The following is a 19,561-nucleotide window of genomic DNA, read 5'->3' as shown; positions in this document are numbered from 1 at the left end:
CTTGACGCTGGACGAGGTCAGGGTCTAGGCTATAATTATAATTACATAAGAATTGTGGTTGGCGGCCTTGGGTGACACGGACCGTCTTATTAACCCACACGGCACAGACAGAACAGGACTGGGGATAAGGACGGTCCAGGGCCTGCCAAAATGCGTATTAAATCCTCTTCAGAAATGTACAGTCGACAAAAACAAAGCAACAGGGCGAGGACCGAGTATAGGTACCTATCCTCTGGTTCGGAGACCAACCGATGATCCTCCACGAAGGATCAGGACATAGCAGAGCCACTGGTTGGTCCTATTTTAGCCACAGCCTTCAGATGTCAAGCCACAGGGGATAGGTAAGTAGCTTATCGAAGGTGGTCTAAGCTCTGCTAAAACTGAATCCTGCTGTCTTATCTTATCAGTACTGTTCGTACTTTTTTTTTCTTCTTTTCCTCTTCTTTCCCCATCCTCCACTGCGAAGGGCTCTTCAGAGAACTTCGAGACATCGCATCGCCTTTGGTCTGCGCTATATGGCGACTTCCCCCCCAAAGTGACAATGAAGCTCACCAATCCGGGCACAGTCCCGGTCTACACAGTATCTGGTGCATCGACAGCAAGGCCGTTGCCCGACTGGCTCGCGAGACGGAGAAAGCGATCGCTCAAGAATGACCCCGAGTACCAGAACCGCGTCGAACTTCTTCAGGACTTCGAGTTTGAAGAGGCAAGCAACTGCATCGCCGTCAGCGAAGACGGTGACTGGGCCGTGAGCACCGGAACTTACAAGCCCCAATTCCACGTCCACACGCTCTCGCAGCTCTGCCTCTCCTTTGCCCGCCACACAGATTCTCTGACGGAGAAGCTAGCGCTCCTGTCATCCGACTACTCTAAGATCCTCCTCCTCCAGAATGACCGAAGGGTGGAGCTGCATACTCCGATGGGTATGCACTATTCTATCAGGATGCCGAGATACGGTCGAGACCTCGTCTACGATCGCCCGTCCGCCGAAGTTTACGTCCCATCTGTCGGCGTCGATCAGGACGGATTCGGAGAAGTGTTTCGTCTTAACTTGGAGATTGGGAGGTTCATGAAATCTTTCCAAGTCGACGTCGGTGGAGACGACCCCGGTTCTGGCCTGCAGGGCGGCATCGGTGCGGGCAGCATCAACACAGCGGCCATCGCCGAAAACTCCCACGGTCTCGCTGCCTTTGGTACGTCGATCGGCACCGTGGAGTTTTGGGACCCGAGGTCTAAATCCCGAGTGGCTCTTCTCTCCACCCAAGAAGGCGGGATTACAACCCTGGACTTCAATAACTCGGGTCTCTCCTTGGCTACGGGTTCGTCCAACGGCATGGTGCAGCTCTTCGACCTCCGACGACCCGTCCCGCTTCTTTCCAAGGACCAAGGCTACGGGTTCCCTATTAAGAAGTTGATTCACATGACGACAGCGTCTCAGGAAAAGAAAATCATGTCAGCGGACAAAAGGATCATCAAGATCTGGGACGAGCTCGATGGGGAACCCTTCACTTCCGTGGAGCCCATTGTGGACCTCAACGATGTGGCATGGTGTAAGAATACGGGCATGCTGCTCACCGCCAACGAAGGTACATCTGACTCCCACTCTACTCTTATTTTCCACCTTGGTAGTTCTCTGTACCTTTGGATGCTAATGTGGCTCGATGGCTCGATCACAGGGAAACAACAACATTCCTTCTTCATCCCGGGTCTCGGACCCGCTCCCAAGTGGTGCTCGTTCCTCGACAATATGGTGGAAGAGATGGCCGAGGAAGCGAAGACAGAGACCTACGACAACTACAAGTTCCTCACGCTACCCGAGCTGAAGTCACTAAGCCTGACGCACCTGGTTGGAAAATCAAGTTTGCTACGGCCATATATGCACGGCTATTTTGTCGCCTCGAAACTGTACGACCAGGCACGTCTGATCGCGAACCCATACATCTGGGAAGAAGAGAGGACCAAGCGCATCAAAGAAAAGGTGGAGAAGGAGCGCGAGAGCAGGATCCGGGGCAAGAAGAAGGTCAAGGTCAACCAGAAGCTGGCAGACAAACTTCTGCAGCGGCAGCAAAATCGGGAGAAGGTGGATACCGAAGCTGGTATGCTCGGAGACGATCGTTTCGCCAAGATGTTCGAGGACGAAGCCTTCGTCGTGGACGAGACGAGTCACGAGTTCAGGTCTCTCAACCCGAGCACAGTTGTCCCTGGCTCTGCGCCTGCTGGCGGGTTTGGTCAAGTTGGCAATCAGAACGACAAGCGAAACGGCGGCAGTGGTGCTACACGTCAACAGGCAGGTCAGGCGAAGGCGGAGCCGGACGTCACCATGAAGGTCTCGTCATCCAAGGGCCGCAATTCGAAGGACGCCGCATTCGGATCCAGACCACAGAAGGCAGGGCGTGTCACCAAAGCTCGAGGTGACGTGGTGGGCGAGCATCAGATCACCTTCGTCCCGGAGAGAAGGAAAAAGAAGTCTGAATGGTCACAACCGAAGGACGAACAGCCACAGGAGAAGAGATCAGGACCCAGACGGAGCGCGTCCACAAATACATTTAGGAAAATGCGGTAAGATATCAACGGCAGATATCGCAAGGTCTGTTATACAACGAAGCGACGTGATCCGGCTGGCGTCACCGACCACGCCTCTTTTTTGGGCCAACAACCAGGTTGGCCCCACGCTTCGATGGACATGCACCATTTCGCCGCCCTGCGGCCGCTTTCTCACTCTGCTGTCCGCTCGACAAAGGCAATAAAAGCCATCCTTGAACCCTCCCAAAGCATCTCGACTGCACTATCCATTCAGAGCTCGAATCCCCACACAAATTCCCTCTATGTCCTCCCCCATTTCTTCGTCTTCTTGCCCCTTACCTCCGCTGGGATACCCTTCTCGAGATCCTCCGGCCCGAGTCGAGGCGTGGGCGGAACATCATCCGAGAGCTTCCGGTGTCCGCGTTTGCTTTTTGGCATGGAGTCTTTGAGCTCTTTGGGGAACTCGCTCCTGCGCGGGGTCATGGCGATGACGACTTTACGCGCCGATTTCCGGATATTTTCGCGGATCTTCCACTCGCGTTTCTTGGCAACGTAGAACAGCACGGCCATACCGACTTTTGGGCAAATTCTCAGTCAGAACCGTGGAAGGCCTACCCCAAGCGACAGTGAATCAAAGGGGGGGGGCAACATACTTCCTAACACGGCGAAAACGGACACCACGACGATGATGGCAATAATTGCGTCTTCGGACAAGTTCACGGCTCCTGGGCTACTTCCCGAGGCACCAGCTTCGCTGTCGACGCCATGGTTGGCACCGCCCCCGTCTTCGAAGTGGTTCTCTGTCGCAAGAGGGAACTCGTGCTCGGTTGCTGTAGCCATATTTTTCGTCTGTGTGTGGGAAATGCTACACTTCGTCCAGCGAGGTGAGATGCTCAGGAAAGCCGAATGATTCTTTTCTCTCCCTCCCAGTTGTCAGGAGGTTCAGCGCTTCCTAGTTCGAGTTGACGAGGACCGAGATCAGCGAGGAGGATTGTATATAGCACAGAGCACAGAATGTGGTAGGACATTGAAGAAGAAATACAAAAGATACCCCCCGCTTCACTTCGCTACCCGAGATTCAACATGTCAAGGAGTTTTGCATCTCTGGGACACATGGTGTTCCCCGTGTCCCCTGGGACAGAAGACGAGCCATAGCATGGCGCATCGGCACTTGTCGACCCAATCGGGCTCGCCAATCGAGCCTAATGTGACCCATTGAGCCAGGGGTAAAGGCACTGTTGTTGAACCTCTGTGATACGCAGTGAGAGTGATTGCTTGCAGAATGCATCCCATTGGTGTTGATCGTCGCTCGAAGCGCCGGCACCCAAGGATGCGGCTTCTTTGATGCATGCGGTCCCTGGCTTGGGAGAGGTGGTCCAGCCAATCAGAATGGCTAGTTGTACTGGGCGCCTACAAGGGGGTGACTGAAGGCTCCACCAGCCGACTTCTCGTCTCTCATCACACACATCACGGCACAGCAGAGCACGTCACATGCATAGACCAAAGCTCAGAATCTTCGACATCAGGCCATATTTTTTTTTTCCAAGTCTTGATTCAGAATGGCAGTGATTGTGGTGCATGAAGATTGTGACGAACGATAACATCAACTGCTCGAGCTCCTCGCAAGCCAGTCCCATCCAAGTCGCTACCTCTATAGTCAGGGGTTGGCTTTACACAACAAGTTCTTAGGCGTCGTTCGTCTCACTCACAACGCGCACCGCGATACGCTGGGGCCTTATGTACAACGTATGGACCTGAGCTGCGCGATGTCTGGATCATGACAAGAAACCGCAAAGGAGTCTCTTATCAACCCCCGCGATGGACTCTTAGCGCCATATGACTCCTCAATGTCATAACGGGTCTTTATATTGACCGGCATCTTCCCTCGTGGGGTAGAGGAGAAATAATGACAGGTGCCCGTCTTCACGGTCTGTCGGTTTACGATGCCCAATTCTGGTCCTAAGGATTAAACGATACGTCCTGATATGGATACATGACCTGTTCAAAATTAGATATGCTCTGTGTTTTGTTTCGGGCGTTTGTGATCAAACCTTAATGGAGGATTCGAAGATTGGGATTGTCTGTATCGTGTTCCCCTCACTGCTGACTTCCAGGTTATGAACCCATGCCCTTCTTCCAGCTATCTACACAATCTTAACGAGAGAATATGACTTGCTGCTGACAGGGAAAGCAGGACAGCCCAACCCATGAGACAGAACATAAGACTAATCTCACTCGTCGTTCTGTTATTGCGGTAGAGAATCCTAAAAACAGTACAGGTTGAAGTTATCTCGGAGGAGCATTTCCTCTTACTCCCACCCGGCATATCGCATTGCGATCTCGAACTCGTTGCCTTTCCAGCTTCCGCCAGCCTACGAGTTGGTCCTCGGCGACGGATATGTACCTAAGGTACCTATACGTCCGTCTTTTATTGGGACCTCTAGCTCAGTTGGAACACCTCTTACAAAGGTACGTTAGTCATGTCACGGAGATACTTTGAGCGGTGCATTTTCTCCCATCGTCTAGGAGCCACAGACGTGGAGATCCAGGGACAGGGCCTTGCCGGTTACAGGTAATTAGGTACAGAGAACCACGCAAAGGGGCACCACGGTGATGACTCCAAACTTCCATTGCAAGTATCAGATTATCCGTGGCGACTTCCATCTCTAATGGCTCTAATAATGAAGCACCCGGGGTAGCTGCTCCCATTCCTGCATAGTTCTCCACGACTGCCTTGGGTATGTGGTGAGGGGTTGCACCTCCCCTTCATTCGTCTTGTCTGAGGTGGTTGACGAACAAAACTCCGTCAGTCTCTGGACTTCGGAACTCAACCCGGAAGCAGTTTTGTTTCCCAAACACTCTCCCCACCTCAATACTTGCTTGTTGTGATTGTCAACAGATCATAAATCCGTTCACTTACACCTCCGTAGGCACGTTTAGACAACGGCACTACTCTTGCGTCACTTCTGGCTTGTCGGGGATAGCTCGTCACGACTCACGACTCTCTCGATGCTTCTTTGATATAGGCCCTTCGATCGGCTCCGACTGAGGAGATCACTGCCTTGGCCGACGTAGCAAAAGCGTAGCGAGCTCCCAGCCGTGTTCGATGTCTTCACCCAATTTTCCAATGATGATGCGCTCCGAGTACTTTGTCCAGAATGGCGAACACCGCCGAGATGCTTCGCCTGAGACTGCTCCCCAAGATGCCACACTACGAGAGGATGTCATCCGTGATGGTACGGATATATCTGTAGGACTCTCTTGTTCTCGTTCCCAAGGTACATACCAAGAACCTGCTCACCATGTCTCGAAGGATTCGCAAACCATAGAGAAATGCCAGCCTAGCCTCCAGCAGGATGCCAAAGAAGCCCTTGTCGTTGGCATGAAGGCGGGACAGACGAAAGATGGTAAAGACAGCCCACCGCATCCTACGACAGTAGAATTCACCGGGAACTTTCTTCCAAGGCCGACAGAAGCCAGTCACCTTGGTGCACTTGACCCCAGCAAAATCTTTCGAGCGCCGCCGCCTACTTTCACTCCCAACCAGTTCTCGGGGCCGCAGGCCAAACCGTTCGTCCCCACCGATGGTCAACTCGAAGCAATGATCTGTCCCTCATCCTATCGACCGGCCCTGCGTTTGTCTACAAGCAGCACACAGTCCAATGCCTCGAACGCTGCCGTGGCCTGTCCAAGCAGATCGACTACTGATGACCAGGGACAACCTGTTCCTTCACCCATCCGGAACACAAATGCTGGATCAGATCCTGCCCCCTTAACCCTGGTAGTTGCCCGCTCGTCCATGTCTCCAGATGCAACTGCTAGGAGCGTCACCCAGCTTGAGACAATATCAGGGGCCAGGGTGGAAGAACCTCCATTTCCAAGAACAGAAGCAACATCCACCCGCCTAGAGTCGCCGACGAGAACTCACAATCCAAACGCAGTCGTAGAGCATAAAAGCCCAGCGACAAAAAGTCATGCGATGGCCCCGGCTCCACAGGGAAGTGTATTGATTGATCATCGCGCAAGAACAAACCCCCACAGTGGCTTGCAAGAACATACAGACGGTCCTCGCCATCGGAACCAACGGCCCTTGAGTCCTGTCCGCAAGTCTAATGAGAAAGACCGCGAGCCGAAGCGTCATCTTCCAGTTCGAGACCTAGAGGTACCGACCCAGCACCGCTCTCGTGGTATTGGAGGTTCAAGATTCTCGGCCACACTCGATCACAGCAATGAGCCCGTATTGAGTTCTCATGTTGTCCCGACCGGAAATGCGTTCCGTCAGCACCATGAGCTCGGCTCATATACAGAGCAGAGACATGGGGCAGAACAGCACCCCCCCTTCCTGGACCTGTTGACCATGCCAACTCCTCCCGCCCCGTATGATGGGGAAGAAACAGCTCATGCGTCGGTGCAAGCGCGGCATTCGAGTCGTTTCGCAAGAGAGAGGCAATCATCCAGCCCCGTCACGCGGCCAGGCTCGCAGGTCTCCAACACATCCCGACGTCGGGGACCGTTAGTTAAGCATGCAAACTCACGGAGGTCCAACCGAGGCCAACTACAGAAGACGTTAGAATCTTGGCAAGCGATGGTGAATGATTACGAAAAAGAGCGGACCGAGTTACTTCAGGCCATTGATCAGAGAGACGACGAGCTGACGAAGCAGGGCGATCGCATCGCTCGGGGAAAGCATCAGCTGAAGGAGTGCTCGAACCAGCTCGAGTCACTGAGACGGGAAAACGGGGACCTCGTCCAACAGAACCATGCATTGCGTGATCAAGCCAAAGAAGCCGTCAACGATACGAACAAAGTCAAGCTTGAACTCGAGAGTGTGCACTCCCAGCTCGAGAAGCTTCGGGGAAGATACAATAGTCTCAAGGAGCACCTTAACAAAGCTATTGCTGAGCAGCAACGGCTTTACCAAGATCTACAAGCAAGCTATACTAAGACAAAAGAGGAGATGAGACTCTCACACCAAGAGTGCGAATCCGAACAGTCTCGTACTCTCGCCAAGATGGAGGCACTTCGAAAGGCGGTCCAGGAGGCAGCAGCCGCAAAACGTGCAGCAGCAGAGCAACAGAGAGAAGAGTGTGAGTTCATGCCCATCGATTGATTACACGGGCTAGCTTGCTGACTGTGACCAGCCAATGCCATCATCGCCAACCTTCAGCAGAGACTCGCGGAAACCGAGAAGCAACTCGCGGCGGCCGTCGAGAAGACAGTAGAACTTGTCCAGGCACTCGAGGATCGGGCGACGCAAGACGATCAGTTACAAAAGCTCGAAAGTCAGTCAGAGCGGATCTTAGCCAAGCTGACCTGCGAGTCCGAGAAGGCGGCCTCGCTCGACCTCCAGAACGTCTTGGCCCAAAAGTAAGCTCAGTGACCCGTGGTCGAAGAATATGGACTGATTATGTTAGGTTGGACGAAGTGCGGAGCTCTCTGAAATCGTTTGATCAACTAAAACAGCTGAAGCCGGAACTGTATGATTCCATGGAAGCGGCCATCGTCAAGGCAATAGAGCCACTCGCGAGCTCTGTCCACGAAGCGCTTTCTGGACAGAATGCCCTACACGACCTGCTAAACGGTACCGACAAGAATTTTCAGAGGGAGCTGAAAGCGCTACACGCCAAACAAAGTTCCTGGGAGGCAGATAAGTGCCAAGAGATGATACGGCTGGCCCAGGAGAAGACCAGGTATGCCACGCTGCTAGAAGCAAACAATAAGCAACTGGAAGAGCTCGAGCTCGTTCGATCCGGGCAATCCGAAGAGATCCAGGAGCTCAAGGTAAAGGTTGTCTCCCTAGAGGCTATACCGCGGGAAGATCCAAGCTCGGCAGCTGAGATCGCACAACTTCGGGCCGCTTGCACGAAGAAGGACCAGAATTTGGCGGAGTTGCGGGAACAGTTGAAAGCTGCGGAGAATTCACATCACAGCACACTTGAGCAACTCAGGAACCAGATACTGAAAGTCGAGGAGAGGCTCCAGATCAAGGAGGAGCAACTTCAGGCTGCTCAAAAGTCAGCCGACATCAGTCGCCAGGAGATTTCGGTCGAATACGAAAAGAAGGCATGCGGGCTTCAGATGGAGATCGAGAGGTCTACGACGTCCCAGTCAGCTCTGAACGAGGAGCTGACCAAAGTGCGCGAGGAATTGTCCTGGGCGAAGACTGTCGAACCCGGCGCTCAGTTAATCAAGCTGAGGAGGGAGCTCAACGAGGCCGAGCAACGAATCGCGAACCTGTCGTGCAAGCTTAAGGGCGTTAATTTGACGACGGAATCAACAGGAGGAGATACCCTCAAGAGGCTTGAATGGGCTTACGGCGACCTACTGGCTGCTCAAGGTAGGCTTGACACGTTAACAAAAAGGGGCCAAGACATCCAGGCAATGCAGTCACAGTTTCAAGCCATGCTGGAAATACAGAGGGTGTTGTATCACACGCACCAGCATTGTTTAGCCGAGACAAAAGCGGCCGAGAGCCGGTTGGTGGGCGACTCGCGACAAGTTAAGGAAGACAATTCCACGGACCCGCCAACCAAGACCCAGCGCCCTGTGGCTCCGACACGGGAACCAGACGACTTGAACCAGCATCCTGAAGTTGGGCAGCATTTTGGGAGCCAGGTGACAACCGCGTCGACGACGAGTAAACGCATAGTGCTGCGAACACCCAGCCAGTACGGAGAAGAAACCGCGGCGGTGGCGGTATCGGCCGAGCTGGAACGAACGAAGAGACGTCTGGTCGAACCAGCAAAGTCTATCCTACGACTTGCTTCCAAGTCGAAGCCACGCCTGCCCAGTGAGCCCTCGAACTCAGGGAGCGCGGTTTTTAGGCCGGTCCGAATGGTAGATAGCCCGAGCAGTCGGTCGGCTGAGGTCCCAGGAACAACACAGGAGCAAAGGGCTCGAGCTCAGAGATCTAAGAACGACGAGATAGTGGAGGCCATAAAGAACCGCCTGGTGGGCCCTTCCAGGGCGAAGCAGGCGGGCCCCTTGCTCAGCCCTGCGGAGTGGCTAGCGGCCGAAAAAGAAGCTGAACGCAAGCGTTCCGGACAATTCGGAGAACTCCAGCAGCTGAAGAAGCAGCGCAACACCTAATTAAGTCCAGGTCTCTTTCACCGAGGGATGGTTCTGGCAGCCTGCCGAGTCCGACGCCTGAACGAAGTCGTGGTCTACTGCTCTGTGAGTATCTGTGGAGGCTGGCAATGTACCACCAACGAAAGAGAACCGTTCATGGTTATGTTCAAGGTCAAAAAAAGAAAGAAAAAAGTCGTTTGCTGTTTCTTGCGGGCACGTATCATTGTCATCAATGTCTGACTGCTTCTCAGTTGCTTTTCAAAATGGTCAGGGGTCGTGGGTTCCGCGCAGGATTGTCGCACATGGAAGATATTAGGGAGACTGATTTTGCTTCTATATGTACCTAGCCTGGCTTCAGGAGGTAACCAATGTCCCGTCGATCCTCGTGTGTTGTAGTCTCCTTGTCCACAGAGGATCGAAGTCGGCGGGAGCGGATGTCTGGTAGTAGATATAGATACATGTTGATTCTTCATTGTTTTAAATCAAAGGTCAAACCAGACCACCGCGAACGCCGCTGGATGTTGATATCATTATTGGTACATTGCGAATTGGTGTGGGACGGAGGATCGATGGATCGCGTCGTGTAGGGGGTTCGAGACGAATTGTAAAGCCGGAACGTCGATCATTTGCCTTTCCGCTTTTGTTCGAGGAAGAGAACTTTTCTCCGCACTGTTATACGCGATCGTCAGAGGTTTTGGTCAAAATGAGAAGGTGCTTTTGTGGCCGCCAGGTCGATTCGTGGTCGGGTTAGTGCACGATATAGGCGGCATGGCGGGGAGCCACGATGTCGACTTGGCGGGAGCCAGAAGGAGGAGGATGGAGCTTAGACGATAAACGCAGACGTACCAATCGGATCGTACTTGAGCATGCTCATCGGGGAAGCTGTACGGACGCGATTGAAGGTGTAGAAGAAGCCCGTCATGGCCATGGAGAGGAGGCGGACGGTGATGATACGAGACTTCGCTGTTCCATTGGGGGTAGTCGAGTGGTTAGCTTCCCACTCGGAAATGTCGGGAACGGAGGCATAGGAAGAGTCAATGAATAGTTACCTTTCTTCGCCATGGTGAAATTGTATGTTGCGACGACGGGCCTTCTGTGTATCTCCGCCAGTCGACTCGGCTTTGAGCTTGGTTCTCGCGTCGGAACGAAGTTTTCGGATGGAGCCGACAGCTACGCCAGAAGGCCGTCGGTGAATTGAAGCGCCGGATGCCGAGGACTTTTGGAAAGGCCCCGCCGATGATTCTTCGTGATGGGGAGACGATCGTTGGGGTACAACGGTACGTACCGCGCTGTACGGTTGTGGCACGTGGTGCAAGCTTTCGGATGAAGCTTGTCTTCTACACTAAATGTATGTCGGAAAACGTAGAGACGACGACACAATTCCCACTTGATCGGATGTAATAATTGATCATATTGGGGAGAGAGAATATTGAGACGCTTTGGTATATACAAACTATTTTGATCCGAAAAGTCGAAAAGAATATATTCTATCTTGTCTTTTCTTGGCCATTTGGTGATTAGTTGCTTTGTGGTGGCGTCGAGGTATAGGTACCTACATACGCCTATCGTGACTTATTCATATCCCTTCAGTTGTTGTTTGGCTTACCTAATATCATTTTCTTCTAGTCTGTACACGTAATAATATTCCAGACAATGTGTCAACAGACCGACTTTTGGTCAAACCACCCCATTCAGTCATTCCCATTACTCACATGTCAGCTATCTTCGCTGCGAACTCGAACTCGTTACTCACAGTTCTTGGGGGCTTCTTCAGCTTTAGGCTTGGGTTAGCTTATTGCTAACGAATAGAGACAGCCAGCTGTAGCTGTTCGAGCTTATCGCTAACCCTCCATCCGCCCATCCGCCCATCTGCCCATCAGCCCATCAGCCCATCAGCCCATCAGTGCCGTCACCCCATCATCACTCCGACCGTTTGGTTCAAGGTGTCCCGAGATTGCAACGTTCCGTCCAACTCCAGATGTCGTCCCTTGCTTCCTCCACGTCAATGGGCCGGACCCTTACATCTGTCGTCCGATCGCAGCACGGGATGGTCAAACCGGGCAGCTCATCGCATCTTCAAGGTGAGCTCGCTACATCTTCTTTCCTCTCCCTGTCACTCATCCTCACCGTCTCCGAATGCACCCTCGTGCCATGGAGTCGCTGTCAAACGAAACGGGCTTCATTACCGCGCAGGGCCCTGCGTCAGCCGCCACTGCCACATTCCTATGCGCGTGGCACCAATCAAGTTGACATGGGCAGATGGCGTGAAGTGAACCTGGCAAACCTGGAACCTGACATGAACATCCCACCGAACGAGGTCCATCCCCCCCTCCCCCACTCTATCTCGCCGGTTTTTCCATTAGCTTTCTGATTTGGGGCGCCTTTACCTTCTTCAACCCCTCTTTTCCCCATGGCTCTATTTGCTATTGCCTTGACACTAGGCAGGATGACTCGAACTCCCGCTTGCTGCAGCCCCATGACCCCTGCCCCTAAAAAGCGCACCGTCGTCGCCGGACCCTGCAGGAAGTCGGAGCCATGCCCCGGTTTCGGACCGCTCATGTTCGTTCACGTTCAAAGAGGGCCACCACCCCCGTTCAGTCCCGATGGTAGCCTCGCGCCCTGGCTTGGACTTCTCGGCGCCTTGGCTTCGGATTTCTCGGGGGCTTGGCTCGGTCTTCTCGCCTGGGACTCCTCTCGGGATAATCGGCTATGCCATGTGTCAATTGATGGGGTCAGACGACTCACTCTCCCTATGATGCACCGATCTCCTGCCTATGGGGCCATGATCCGTTTCTCTGAGCCGTGAACCGGTCGTCTGCGTATGGCGGCGCATTGCATTAGGCCTAGGCAGGGTCTCCTCTTGTTTTGATGTTACCCTCGTCCGAGCATCATGTCTTGCTCTCTTTCTTTCTTTCTTTCTTTTTCTTTCTTTTTTTTTTCTTCCTTCTCTCTTTTCCCCTTCTTTCCTTGCCTTTTGGCTTTTTTGCATCTTCAATCTTCCCCCTTAACTACAGCCTGTCAAAAGTTGTGACTTGCGGCGTTCCGGACTCCACCGTTCTACCTATCCCGAGTCCCGAGACTAAAGTCTGATCACCGGACCACAACCACTTCAAAGCCGCCACTCTACACTATTTCTCCCTGTGGCTTTAGTCCTTTCCTCCTCACAAACTTGTGATTAACCTTCAAACAACCACTATTCAACAGATACCCCGCGGTTCTTGACTGGAGTCGCATTACCACGTCGGTCAACACTGCTCGAACCCCCCACTTCCGTCCCACACTTTCGAGCCATGTCGACCCTGAAGCCTCGCCTGCACATCGATAACATTAGTCCCCATGTTCGGTCTGCCCAATACGCCGTGAGAGGAGAGCTCGCTACCCTCTCCGAGGAGTATCGTGCCAGACTGGCCAAGGGTGACACCGACCTGCCCTTTGACCAGGTCATCTCCGCAAACATCGGCAACCCGCAGCAGCTCGACCAGAAGCCCCTCACCTTCATCCGTCAGGTTCTTAGTCTGGTGGAAAACCCGAAGTTGCTGGATCATGAAGATGTCCTCCTCAACCAGCTCGACTACAAGACCGACGTCATTGAGCGGGCAAAGTGGCTATTGAGCAAGGTGGGGTCAGTGGGTGCCTACAGCGCCAGTGCCGGCGTTCCCGCCATCAAAGAGAGCATCGCGAAGTTCATCGAGAGTGAGTTTCCTTCTTAGTTCCTCTTGTTTCCTTTACCTTTCGAGATGGAGTGGAGAGTAACTAACACATGACACTACCTTCTGTTCTCCAGGGAGAGATGGCTTTCCGGCAGACCCATCCAAGATCTACCTCTCAGGAGGTGCGTCCTCCGGCGTGAACACCCTCCTCCACGTCATCTGCGCCGGCCCGGACACCGGTGTCCTCGTTCCCATCCCCCAGTATCCCCTCTACACCGCTTCCCTCTCTATCCTCAACGCTCGATGCGTGCCCTACAACCTCGACGAAGAATCGGGTTGGAGCACCGACCTCGAGATTATCCGTGCCTCCCACGACAAGGCCGTCGCCGAGGGGACCGACGTTCGTGCCCTTGTCATCATCAACCCGGGCAATCCCACCGGCGCCTCCTTGCCCGAGGACAACATCCGCGCCATCCTCGCGTTTGCCGCAGAAAAGAACCTCGTCGTCCTCGCCGACGAGGTCTATCAGACCAACGTCTTCGAGGGCCGCTTCCACTCGTTCAAGCGCGTCCTCCGCCTGCTGCAGCAGGAGAACCCGAACAAGTACGACCACGTCGAGCTCGCCTCCCTCCACTCCGTGTCCAAGGGCATGATCGGCGAGTGCGGCCACCGCGGCGGCTACTTCGAGCTCGTCGGCTTCCACCCGGAGGTCGAGGCCAACATCTACAAGTTCGTCAGCATCACCCTCTGCGCCCCCGTCGTCGGCCAGTGCGTCGTCGAGCTCATGGTCAACCCCCCGCAACCGGGCGACCCGTCCTACGAGCAGTACAACGCCGAGTATAGCGCCATCTTCCAGGGCCTCAAGGAGCGCGCCGACGCCCTCCACGCCGCCTTCTCCCGCATGGAGGGCGTCGAGTGCGGGCCCCCGCAGGGCAGCATGTACCTGTTTCCCACCATCCGCCTGCCTCCGCGTGCCGCCGAGGCCGCCGCCGCCGAGGGCCGCTCCCCCGACGAGTACTACTGCATACGCCTCCTCAAGGCCACGGGCATTTGCGTCGTCCCGGGAAGCGGGTTCGGGCAGAAAAAGGACACGCTGCACTTCCGAACCACCTTCCTGGCCCCCGGCACCGACTGGGTGGGCCGCATCGTCGATTTCCACAAGAAGTTCATGGACGAGCATCGGTGACGTGACCTCTGACTGGCGGAAGAAGAGTAAAAGGGGATTTTTCTTTTTCTTTTTCTTTTTCTTCTGTTAAGGGGATACCGAGCAAAGGGAAAAGAAGAACAATGGCATATGCAGGGTGAAGAACAAAAGACCGCCAGACCTTTTATTTGTTTAGCGGAGTGGCATACAGCGCGAGCGTTCGCATTAAGCAAAAGGCGCCTATCATAGAGAGAGAGAGACCCCCAAAATAGCGATTAGCTACCTGACTTTCTGAATATTCAGTTTTATTCTAACATCCCAACATGGGTTTAATTCACTTTTCTGGCAAGTCATTACGCTCTTACATTTTGCATACTTCTAGCCTGTAGGCCATCTTAGGTGTAACAGCCGACAATGCTAGGGGCTAGACGTACTCCAAAAAGCATCGTAACATAATCACGAGACGTATTTGCTCTGGGGTTTCTCCCTCTCCTCGGTTCGTCTATTCTTCGCCCCTCAACGAGGTATCAGTATCATACAGGACGGATTGCACAAAACCCGCCAAATGGTTCCCCCGGTTTCCTCTCTTTCTCTCGCCGCCCCATTCCATGCATAACTCGAAACGCAGTTTGTAGTGTGTAGCGACAGATCATGCCCTCTCGCTCCCCCTTAGACGCACGGCCTGGCCGTACTTTTGAAGCTTGGTGATCAACTGGTCACCTTGCCGGACCACATCCTGGTACTGCTTGTTCTTGTCGTCGGGGCGGTTGGTCTCGATGATGCCGTTGCCGGTCACGCGGTCAATGGTGCAGGCAATGCGGCCGCCGGCGACGAAATTGGCGAGATCGCTGGGGAGTGTTGTTCGTCAGTTTTTTTTTGCTTTTTTTCTTTTTCCTCTTCTTCTTCTGCTTGCCGTATGGGAAGAGGAGAAACATACCGGTCCAGAAAGTCAACGGTTACACCAAAGTCGGCAGCCATGGAATCAAGGCCGACAACACGGTAACTCTGCAGAAGCTGCTGATAGGCACGAAGTCGCATCTCCCGGATGAACCAGTGCTTGTGCTCGAGCAGGTAACGGTCTTGGGAGAAGAACGACTCCTCCACGAGGGCGAGGGCCTGGAAGAACTGCTTGTAGTGGCCGTTGTAGAGACTCGAGACGAGCTGGGCGAGAGGAGAAAAATCGATCGCCATCTCGGCCTCGGGCTGCTCGGTGCTGGTACCGAGGGTGGTAAGGTTGACAGCGGCCACCTTGGACGTCGCACCGGCGGCTCCCCCACTCTCAGTGTCCTTGGCCGAGGGCGAGTCGTCGACGCCTAGGCCGGCACTGAGAGCACCCGAGAGGGCCAGCAGCTTGTCTTCGCCGTCGCCCAGGATGGCCTTGATTTCCGGGGCGTCGACGACCTTGGACTTGAAGTCGACGCGCTTGAGGGCGACGGAGCCGGCGAGGACGGAGTAGACAACGAGGGACGAGTACGTGCAGAGCTCGTAGCTGGTGAATGTGGAGAGGGAGTCGAGGAGGAGCGGGCCGGCGGCGGCGTAGGCGCGGACCGTGATGAGGTAGATGCCCTCGTAGGCCTTGAGGCGGTTGCGGCGGTCCCAGTCGCCGCCCGAGTCGACGAGCGACTTGGCCCGCTCGACGTGCTTCTTGACGAGAAGCCTGTCGCCGTAGAAGAGGCCCATACGGATGATGGCTAGGACGAGGTCGATCTTGGTGCCGAGGATGCCGGTTTCTTCGAAAAGTTCTTCATATGCGGCGATGGCTCGGTCCTGTTTTTTTCAGGGTAGGGGGGGTTCACTACGTCAGCCGATATTCTTCCACATCTCTTGCCGGGGGGAGCCAAGCATGGCAAGGATAACAAGAGGACAACAAGCGGCGTAACGTACCTTGTCACCCACCCGAGCCCAAAACTCGGCGCGTTTCCCCTTCGCGGCTAAGACTTCGGTATCACCAGCCTGCTCCACAGCCTCGTCCTCCTCCTTCTGGAAGCCCTCGAGTTCCCGATCGTTGTCGGCCTTGAGTTTCTGATAGAGGTCTTCGTCCCAGGGTAGAGCGACCGACGACTGCGGGCTCTTCGTAGCGACCATGCCGCCGGCGATGCTGGGCTTGCGGCTAGGGGGCTTTCCAGGGACCTGACTACTGGAGCCCTTGCCGACAGGGTTGAGGACTCCCTCGACCGGGTGGGCTAGGTAGCGGTAGAGTGGGGCCATCTTATGCTCGGTGATGGCATCTTGAAGAACCTTAGCGGCGCCCTGCTGTAGGGTATTGGATGCGTGCGGGTTTGTGACGGTGAAGACGTGTTGCGCGAGTGGCAGAAGCGGCCACTTCACGTACTGCGGATCGGAACCCATGATATCGAGTCGTTTTTTTGGTCCGGCGCTCTACTGGGGCTGTCCTCCGGGAAAGGGCGTTTCGGTTTCTCCACGGATACGATAGGGTCTGGAAGTGCAGGCGTGAGAAGGGAAGAGAGGGAGGGCCGATCGTGGTGGTTGGTGGTGGTCGTGGTGGGTGGCCGATGGCGGGAGATGTGAGTGGGAAATGATGGGGAAGGGTGCCAGCCTCGAGCTATGATCGTGCCCTTGATGCTGGTCAAGATACCTACGAAGTACCGTTAGGTCATCCATTCCCCACACTACATCTCTTACTGGACAAGAAGCAAGAAGAGCTCCTTCTGTATCAAAACCTGATTGGTCACAGCCCTTGTTGCCCGCTGCAAGGCCCGCGAGGCTACAGCGCATACGTACCTGAGGTGAGCCTAAATTTTCTTTCGTATGTACATTGTACATACAGGACACCCGCCCTGTTGCAACAACGTGCTTCCCTGTGTCAATTGACTGCCTGCCAGTAATTACATTGAAGTCTGAGGCTCGGCCTTTCAAGATCGCCTGTTTGATCCAAGTCCAAGCAACAAACTTGTAATATCCACCACAACTCAAAAGTTGGGGCCTATGAACTTGAACTCTCTCTATATCCGATTTCTACACCATTCGTATTAACCCATCAGACCAATCCACCTAGCAGAACGCAGAAACTTACCATGGCTGGAGACAACGAGTCTCGCAGCATCCAAGAGCACGAATCCCTCGACGGGAATGCAAACACAGACAGACGAGACTTCCCCAAGAAACGCAAGGCCGGAAATGACTTGGGAAACGATGAGCTACCCCAACCCTACAATGCCAAGGAGCTACAGCCAGCCAAACGGCGTGCAGCTTCGCCTTCGGAACAGCCAGCCCGCAAGTTGAAGAGGCCCGGCGCGCGAGCCCGCATCTCCGAAGCCGAACGCGAGGCCATCCGCCAACGGGCCCTCGAGCGAGAACGCGCCCTCGAAACCACGACCTCCGCGACCGTGGCCGACGGCCGCCAACGGGCCGCCATCAACGACGTCGTCACGCAGCACTACAACAGCGTCCCCGAGCGCGGACGCGACTGGCGACGCACCGACAGCCGCATCAAGGGCCTGCGGGCCTTCAACAACTGGGTCAAGAGCTGCATCATCCAGAAGTTCTCCCCGGACGAGGACTACACGCCGGGGACGCGAGACCACCCCGCCTCGAGCCGCCACGAGCTCCTGGTCCTCGACATCGGCTGCGGAAAGGGCGGTGATCTGGGCAAATGGCAGCAGGCCCCGCAACCCGTGCAGCTTTACGTCGGCCTCGACCCCGCCGATGTCAGCATCGACCAGGCCAAGGAGCGGTACCGTCAGATGGCCAGCCGAGGCGGGCCTGGCGGCGGCGGCGGCGGTCGGGGAGGAGGTAGGGGAGGGTACCACCGCCGGCCCCCTCCGCGCATCTTCGAAGCACAGTTTCACATCAAGGATTGCTACGGACAGACCATCGAAGAAATCGACGTCATCAGGCAGGTCGGCTTCGACCCGGGCCCGCTTAACCGTCGGGGCTTCGACGTCGTCAGCATGATGTTCTGCATGCACTACGCTTTCGAGTCGGAGGAGAAGGCCCGCACCATGCTCCGCAACGTGGCGGGTGCTCTGAAAAAAGGAGGCCGGCTGATTGGCTGCATACCCAATTCCGACGTCCTGAGCGAGAGGGTCGGCCAGTTCAACCAGCGCATGGCGGAGAAGAAGAAGAGGAAGGAAGAAGGCGTCGAACCGCCGTCCGATGCCGAGGAGGGCGAGCTCGAGGAAGGTGAAGAGGAACAGACGGCCGAGTGGGGGAACCAGATATACCGCGTTCGCTTTCCGGGGAAGACGCCCGAGGACGGTATCTTCCGGCCCGCCTTCGGCTGGAAGTATAATTTCTTCCTGCACGAAGCCGTGGAGGAGGTGCCGGAATACGTTGTACCCTGGGAGGCCTTCCGTGCCCTGGCCGAAGATTATAACCTGGAGATGCAGTACCACAAGCCTTTCATGGAGGTGTGGGAGAGCGAGAAAGACGACCCGGTGCTTGGCCCGTTGAGCGAGAGGATGGGCGTCCGGGAGAGGGGCCGTGGGGAGTTCCTGGTTTCTCCGGAGGAGCAAGAGGCCGCCAGCTTTTACACCGCATTTTGCTTCTATAAGGTATAGATTGCTGGGAAGATTCGGCGAGCAGTGACAAATATAATTGCTGGACCGAGTAGGCCGATGAAGAGACATGTCGTTATCCACCCTTCACTCTAGACGAGTCACAAAGAAAACAAAACAAAATTCCAGCCGCTACCCCTTCACTTACTCTGGCAGTACATCTTTGGTCTGGGGAACCACAAGCGGATCATTCAAGAAGGCTGAGTGAGAATGAACCAGCTGGTTTATGTCCGCACCTGTCATAGCAATGAATTGCGAAAAAGCAAACTAATTCTAAATTGCCTTCCAACTCCATCATGCCCATCCGGATTTCGTAAGTAGAGGGGACGAAGAAAGCAACAACAGAAGGAAAAATCCGGGACATATGCGAGAGAAACAAAACGAAACTGCGCATCCTGACGGTTCCCCTTCGCTCAGTCGTCCACCCCCCGCCTGTACTTTGAAGCCGGGAGCTCTGGACTCATGTTATAGAATGCAAAACGCAGATTGCAGCGCCGGGAAGTTTACTACCCGACCCCCTCTAGTAGCCATCTCTGTCGCCGCCTCCTAGTTCACCCTTATTTTTTACTCCTTCATCTTGACATAGTTGCTGGGGAAGATCCCCGTCCTCGACCCGATTTGACCGGTCCTGCACAGTTATGTTAGCACCCGGAATTGCT

The 19,561-nt window shown here is 54.8% G+C and overlaps 10 protein-coding genes across 10 annotated transcripts in view; 4 read left to right on the top strand and 6 right to left on the bottom strand.

Moving 5' to 3' along the window:
* Window positions 1–541: 541 nt before the first annotated feature.
* On the top strand, window positions 542–2,563 carry SODALDRAFT_341201 (WD repeat-containing protein; the record flags this gene model as incomplete). The annotated part of the gene is made up of 2 exons (XM_028613022.1): window positions 542–1,586; window positions 1,677–2,563. 2 exons carry the CDS (start codon window positions 542–544, stop codon window positions 2,561–2,563), a joined length of 1,932 nt encoding a protein of 643 aa, XP_028464075.1.
* On the bottom strand, window positions 2,400–3,597 carry SODALDRAFT_335344 (hypothetical protein). Its single transcript, XM_028612431.1, has 2 exons — window positions 3,177–3,597; window positions 2,400–3,098 (listed from the first exon to the last, which is right to left on the bottom strand). The coding sequence occupies exons 1-2, from the start codon at window positions 3,361–3,363 to the stop codon at window positions 2,824–2,826; spliced, it is 462 nt and encodes a 153-aa protein (XP_028464074.1). The 5' UTR covers window positions 3,364–3,597; the 3' UTR covers window positions 2,400–2,823.
* Window positions 3,598–3,609: 12 nt separating this feature from the next.
* SODALDRAFT_362054 (hypothetical protein) lies at window positions 3,610–4,046 on the bottom strand (the record flags this gene model as incomplete). The annotated part of the gene is made up of 3 exons (XM_028614430.1): window positions 3,610–3,725; window positions 3,782–3,933; window positions 4,015–4,046. 3 exons carry the CDS (start codon window positions 4,044–4,046, stop codon window positions 3,610–3,612), a joined length of 300 nt encoding a protein of 99 aa, XP_028464073.1.
* A 1,385-nt stretch (window positions 4,047–5,431) lies between these two features.
* SODALDRAFT_215951 (hypothetical protein) lies at window positions 5,432–7,798 on the top strand. The gene is made up of 2 exons (XM_028607305.1): window positions 5,432–5,773; window positions 5,837–7,798. The coding sequence occupies exons 1-2, from the start codon at window positions 5,630–5,632 to the stop codon at window positions 7,631–7,633; spliced, it is 1,941 nt and encodes a 646-aa protein (XP_028464072.1). The 5' UTR covers window positions 5,432–5,629; the 3' UTR covers window positions 7,634–7,798.
* A 1,851-nt stretch (window positions 7,799–9,649) lies between these two features.
* Window positions 9,650–10,482, bottom strand: SODALDRAFT_215848 (hypothetical protein). Its single transcript, XM_028607304.1, has 2 exons — window positions 10,438–10,482; window positions 9,650–10,248 (listed from the first exon to the last, which is right to left on the bottom strand). Exon 2 carries the CDS (start codon window positions 10,062–10,064, stop codon window positions 9,687–9,689), a length of 378 nt encoding a protein of 125 aa, XP_028464071.1. The 5' UTR covers window positions 10,065–10,248; window positions 10,438–10,482; the 3' UTR covers window positions 9,650–9,686.
* Window positions 10,081–11,003, bottom strand: SODALDRAFT_362052 (hypothetical protein; the record flags this gene model as incomplete). Its single annotated transcript, XM_028614429.1, has 5 exons — window positions 10,081–10,260; window positions 10,348–10,382; window positions 10,438–10,554; window positions 10,675–10,880; window positions 10,954–11,003. The coding sequence occupies 5 exons, from the start codon at window positions 11,001–11,003 to the stop codon at window positions 10,081–10,083; spliced, it is 588 nt and encodes a 195-aa protein (XP_028464070.1).
* A 1,588-nt stretch (window positions 11,004–12,591) lies between these two features.
* Window positions 12,592–14,427, top strand: SODALDRAFT_402142 (alanine aminotransferase; the record flags this gene model as incomplete). The annotated part of the gene is made up of 2 exons (XM_028615335.1): window positions 12,592–13,284; window positions 13,376–14,427. The coding sequence occupies exons 1-2, from the start codon at window positions 12,882–12,884 to the stop codon at window positions 14,425–14,427; spliced, it is 1,455 nt and encodes a 484-aa protein (XP_028464069.1). The 5' UTR covers window positions 12,592–12,881.
* A 420-nt stretch (window positions 14,428–14,847) lies between these two features.
* Window positions 14,848–16,879, bottom strand: SODALDRAFT_335340 (26S proteasome regulatory subunit RPN7). Its single transcript, XM_028612430.1, has 3 exons — window positions 16,270–16,879; window positions 15,323–16,152; window positions 14,848–15,233 (listed from the first exon to the last, which is right to left on the bottom strand). The coding sequence occupies exons 1-3, from the start codon at window positions 16,732–16,734 to the stop codon at window positions 15,035–15,037; spliced, it is 1,494 nt and encodes a 497-aa protein (XP_028464068.1). The 5' UTR covers window positions 16,735–16,879; the 3' UTR covers window positions 14,848–15,034.
* Window positions 16,880–17,245: 366 nt separating this feature from the next.
* SODALDRAFT_335339 (guanine-N(7)-methyltransferase) lies at window positions 17,246–19,235 on the top strand. The gene has a single exon (XM_028612429.1). It carries the CDS (start codon window positions 17,421–17,423, stop codon window positions 18,903–18,905), a length of 1,485 nt encoding a protein of 494 aa, XP_028464067.1. The 5' UTR covers window positions 17,246–17,420; the 3' UTR covers window positions 18,906–19,235.
* Window positions 19,236–19,466: 231 nt separating this feature from the next.
* Window positions 19,467–19,561, bottom strand: part of SODALDRAFT_362047 (SH3 domain-containing protein) — a gene marked incomplete at both ends in the record, with an annotated part of 1,501 nt that continues 1,406 nt past the window's right edge. The window contains one exon of the mRNA XM_028614428.1: window positions 19,467–19,530. Within this exon, the coding sequence (XP_028464066.1) occupies window positions 19,467–19,530 (64 nt within the window). The remainder of the gene's footprint in view (window positions 19,531–19,561) is intronic.

This window comes from Sodiomyces alkalinus (assembly GCF_003711515.1).
Source record: "Sodiomyces alkalinus F11 unplaced genomic scaffold SODALscaffold_9, whole genome shotgun sequence".
Taxonomy (NCBI): domain Eukaryota; kingdom Fungi; phylum Ascomycota; class Sordariomycetes; order Glomerellales; family Plectosphaerellaceae; genus Sodiomyces; species Sodiomyces alkalinus.
This window is presented reverse-complemented; position numbering and strand designations above follow the sequence as displayed.

Coding starts and splice junctions, on each gene's coding strand:
- SODALDRAFT_335344 (XM_028612431.1), bottom strand. CDS start 3,363: ATGGCTACAGCAACCGAGCACGAGTTCCCTCTTGCGACAGAGAACCAC. Junction 3,099..3,176: donor CGTTTTCGCCGTGTTAGGAA/GTATGTTGCCCC, acceptor TTTGCCCAAAAG/TCGGTATGGCCGTGCTGTTC.
- SODALDRAFT_215848 (XM_028607304.1), bottom strand. CDS start 10,064: ATGAAGAATCAACATGTATCTATATCTACTACCAGACATCCGCTCCCG.
- SODALDRAFT_215951 (XM_028607305.1), top strand. CDS start 5,630: ATGTCTTCACCCAATTTTCCAATGATGATGCGCTCCGAGTACTTTGTC. Junction 5,774..5,836: donor GTGATGGTACGGATATATCT/GTAGGACTCTCT, acceptor CATGTCTCGAAG/GATTCGCAAACCATAGAGAA.
- SODALDRAFT_335339 (XM_028612429.1), top strand. CDS start 17,421: ATGGCTGGAGACAACGAGTCTCGCAGCATCCAAGAGCACGAATCCCTC.
- SODALDRAFT_335340 (XM_028612430.1), bottom strand. CDS start 16,734: ATGGGTTCCGATCCGCAGTACGTGAAGTGGCCGCTTCTGCCACTCGCG. Junction 16,153..16,269: donor GGGCTCGGGTGGGTGACAAG/GTACGTTACGCC, acceptor TGAAAAAAACAG/GACCGAGCCATCGCCGCATA. Junction 15,234..15,322: donor ACCGTTGACTTTCTGGACCG/GTATGTTTCTCC, acceptor AACACTCCCCAG/CGATCTCGCCAATTTCGTCG.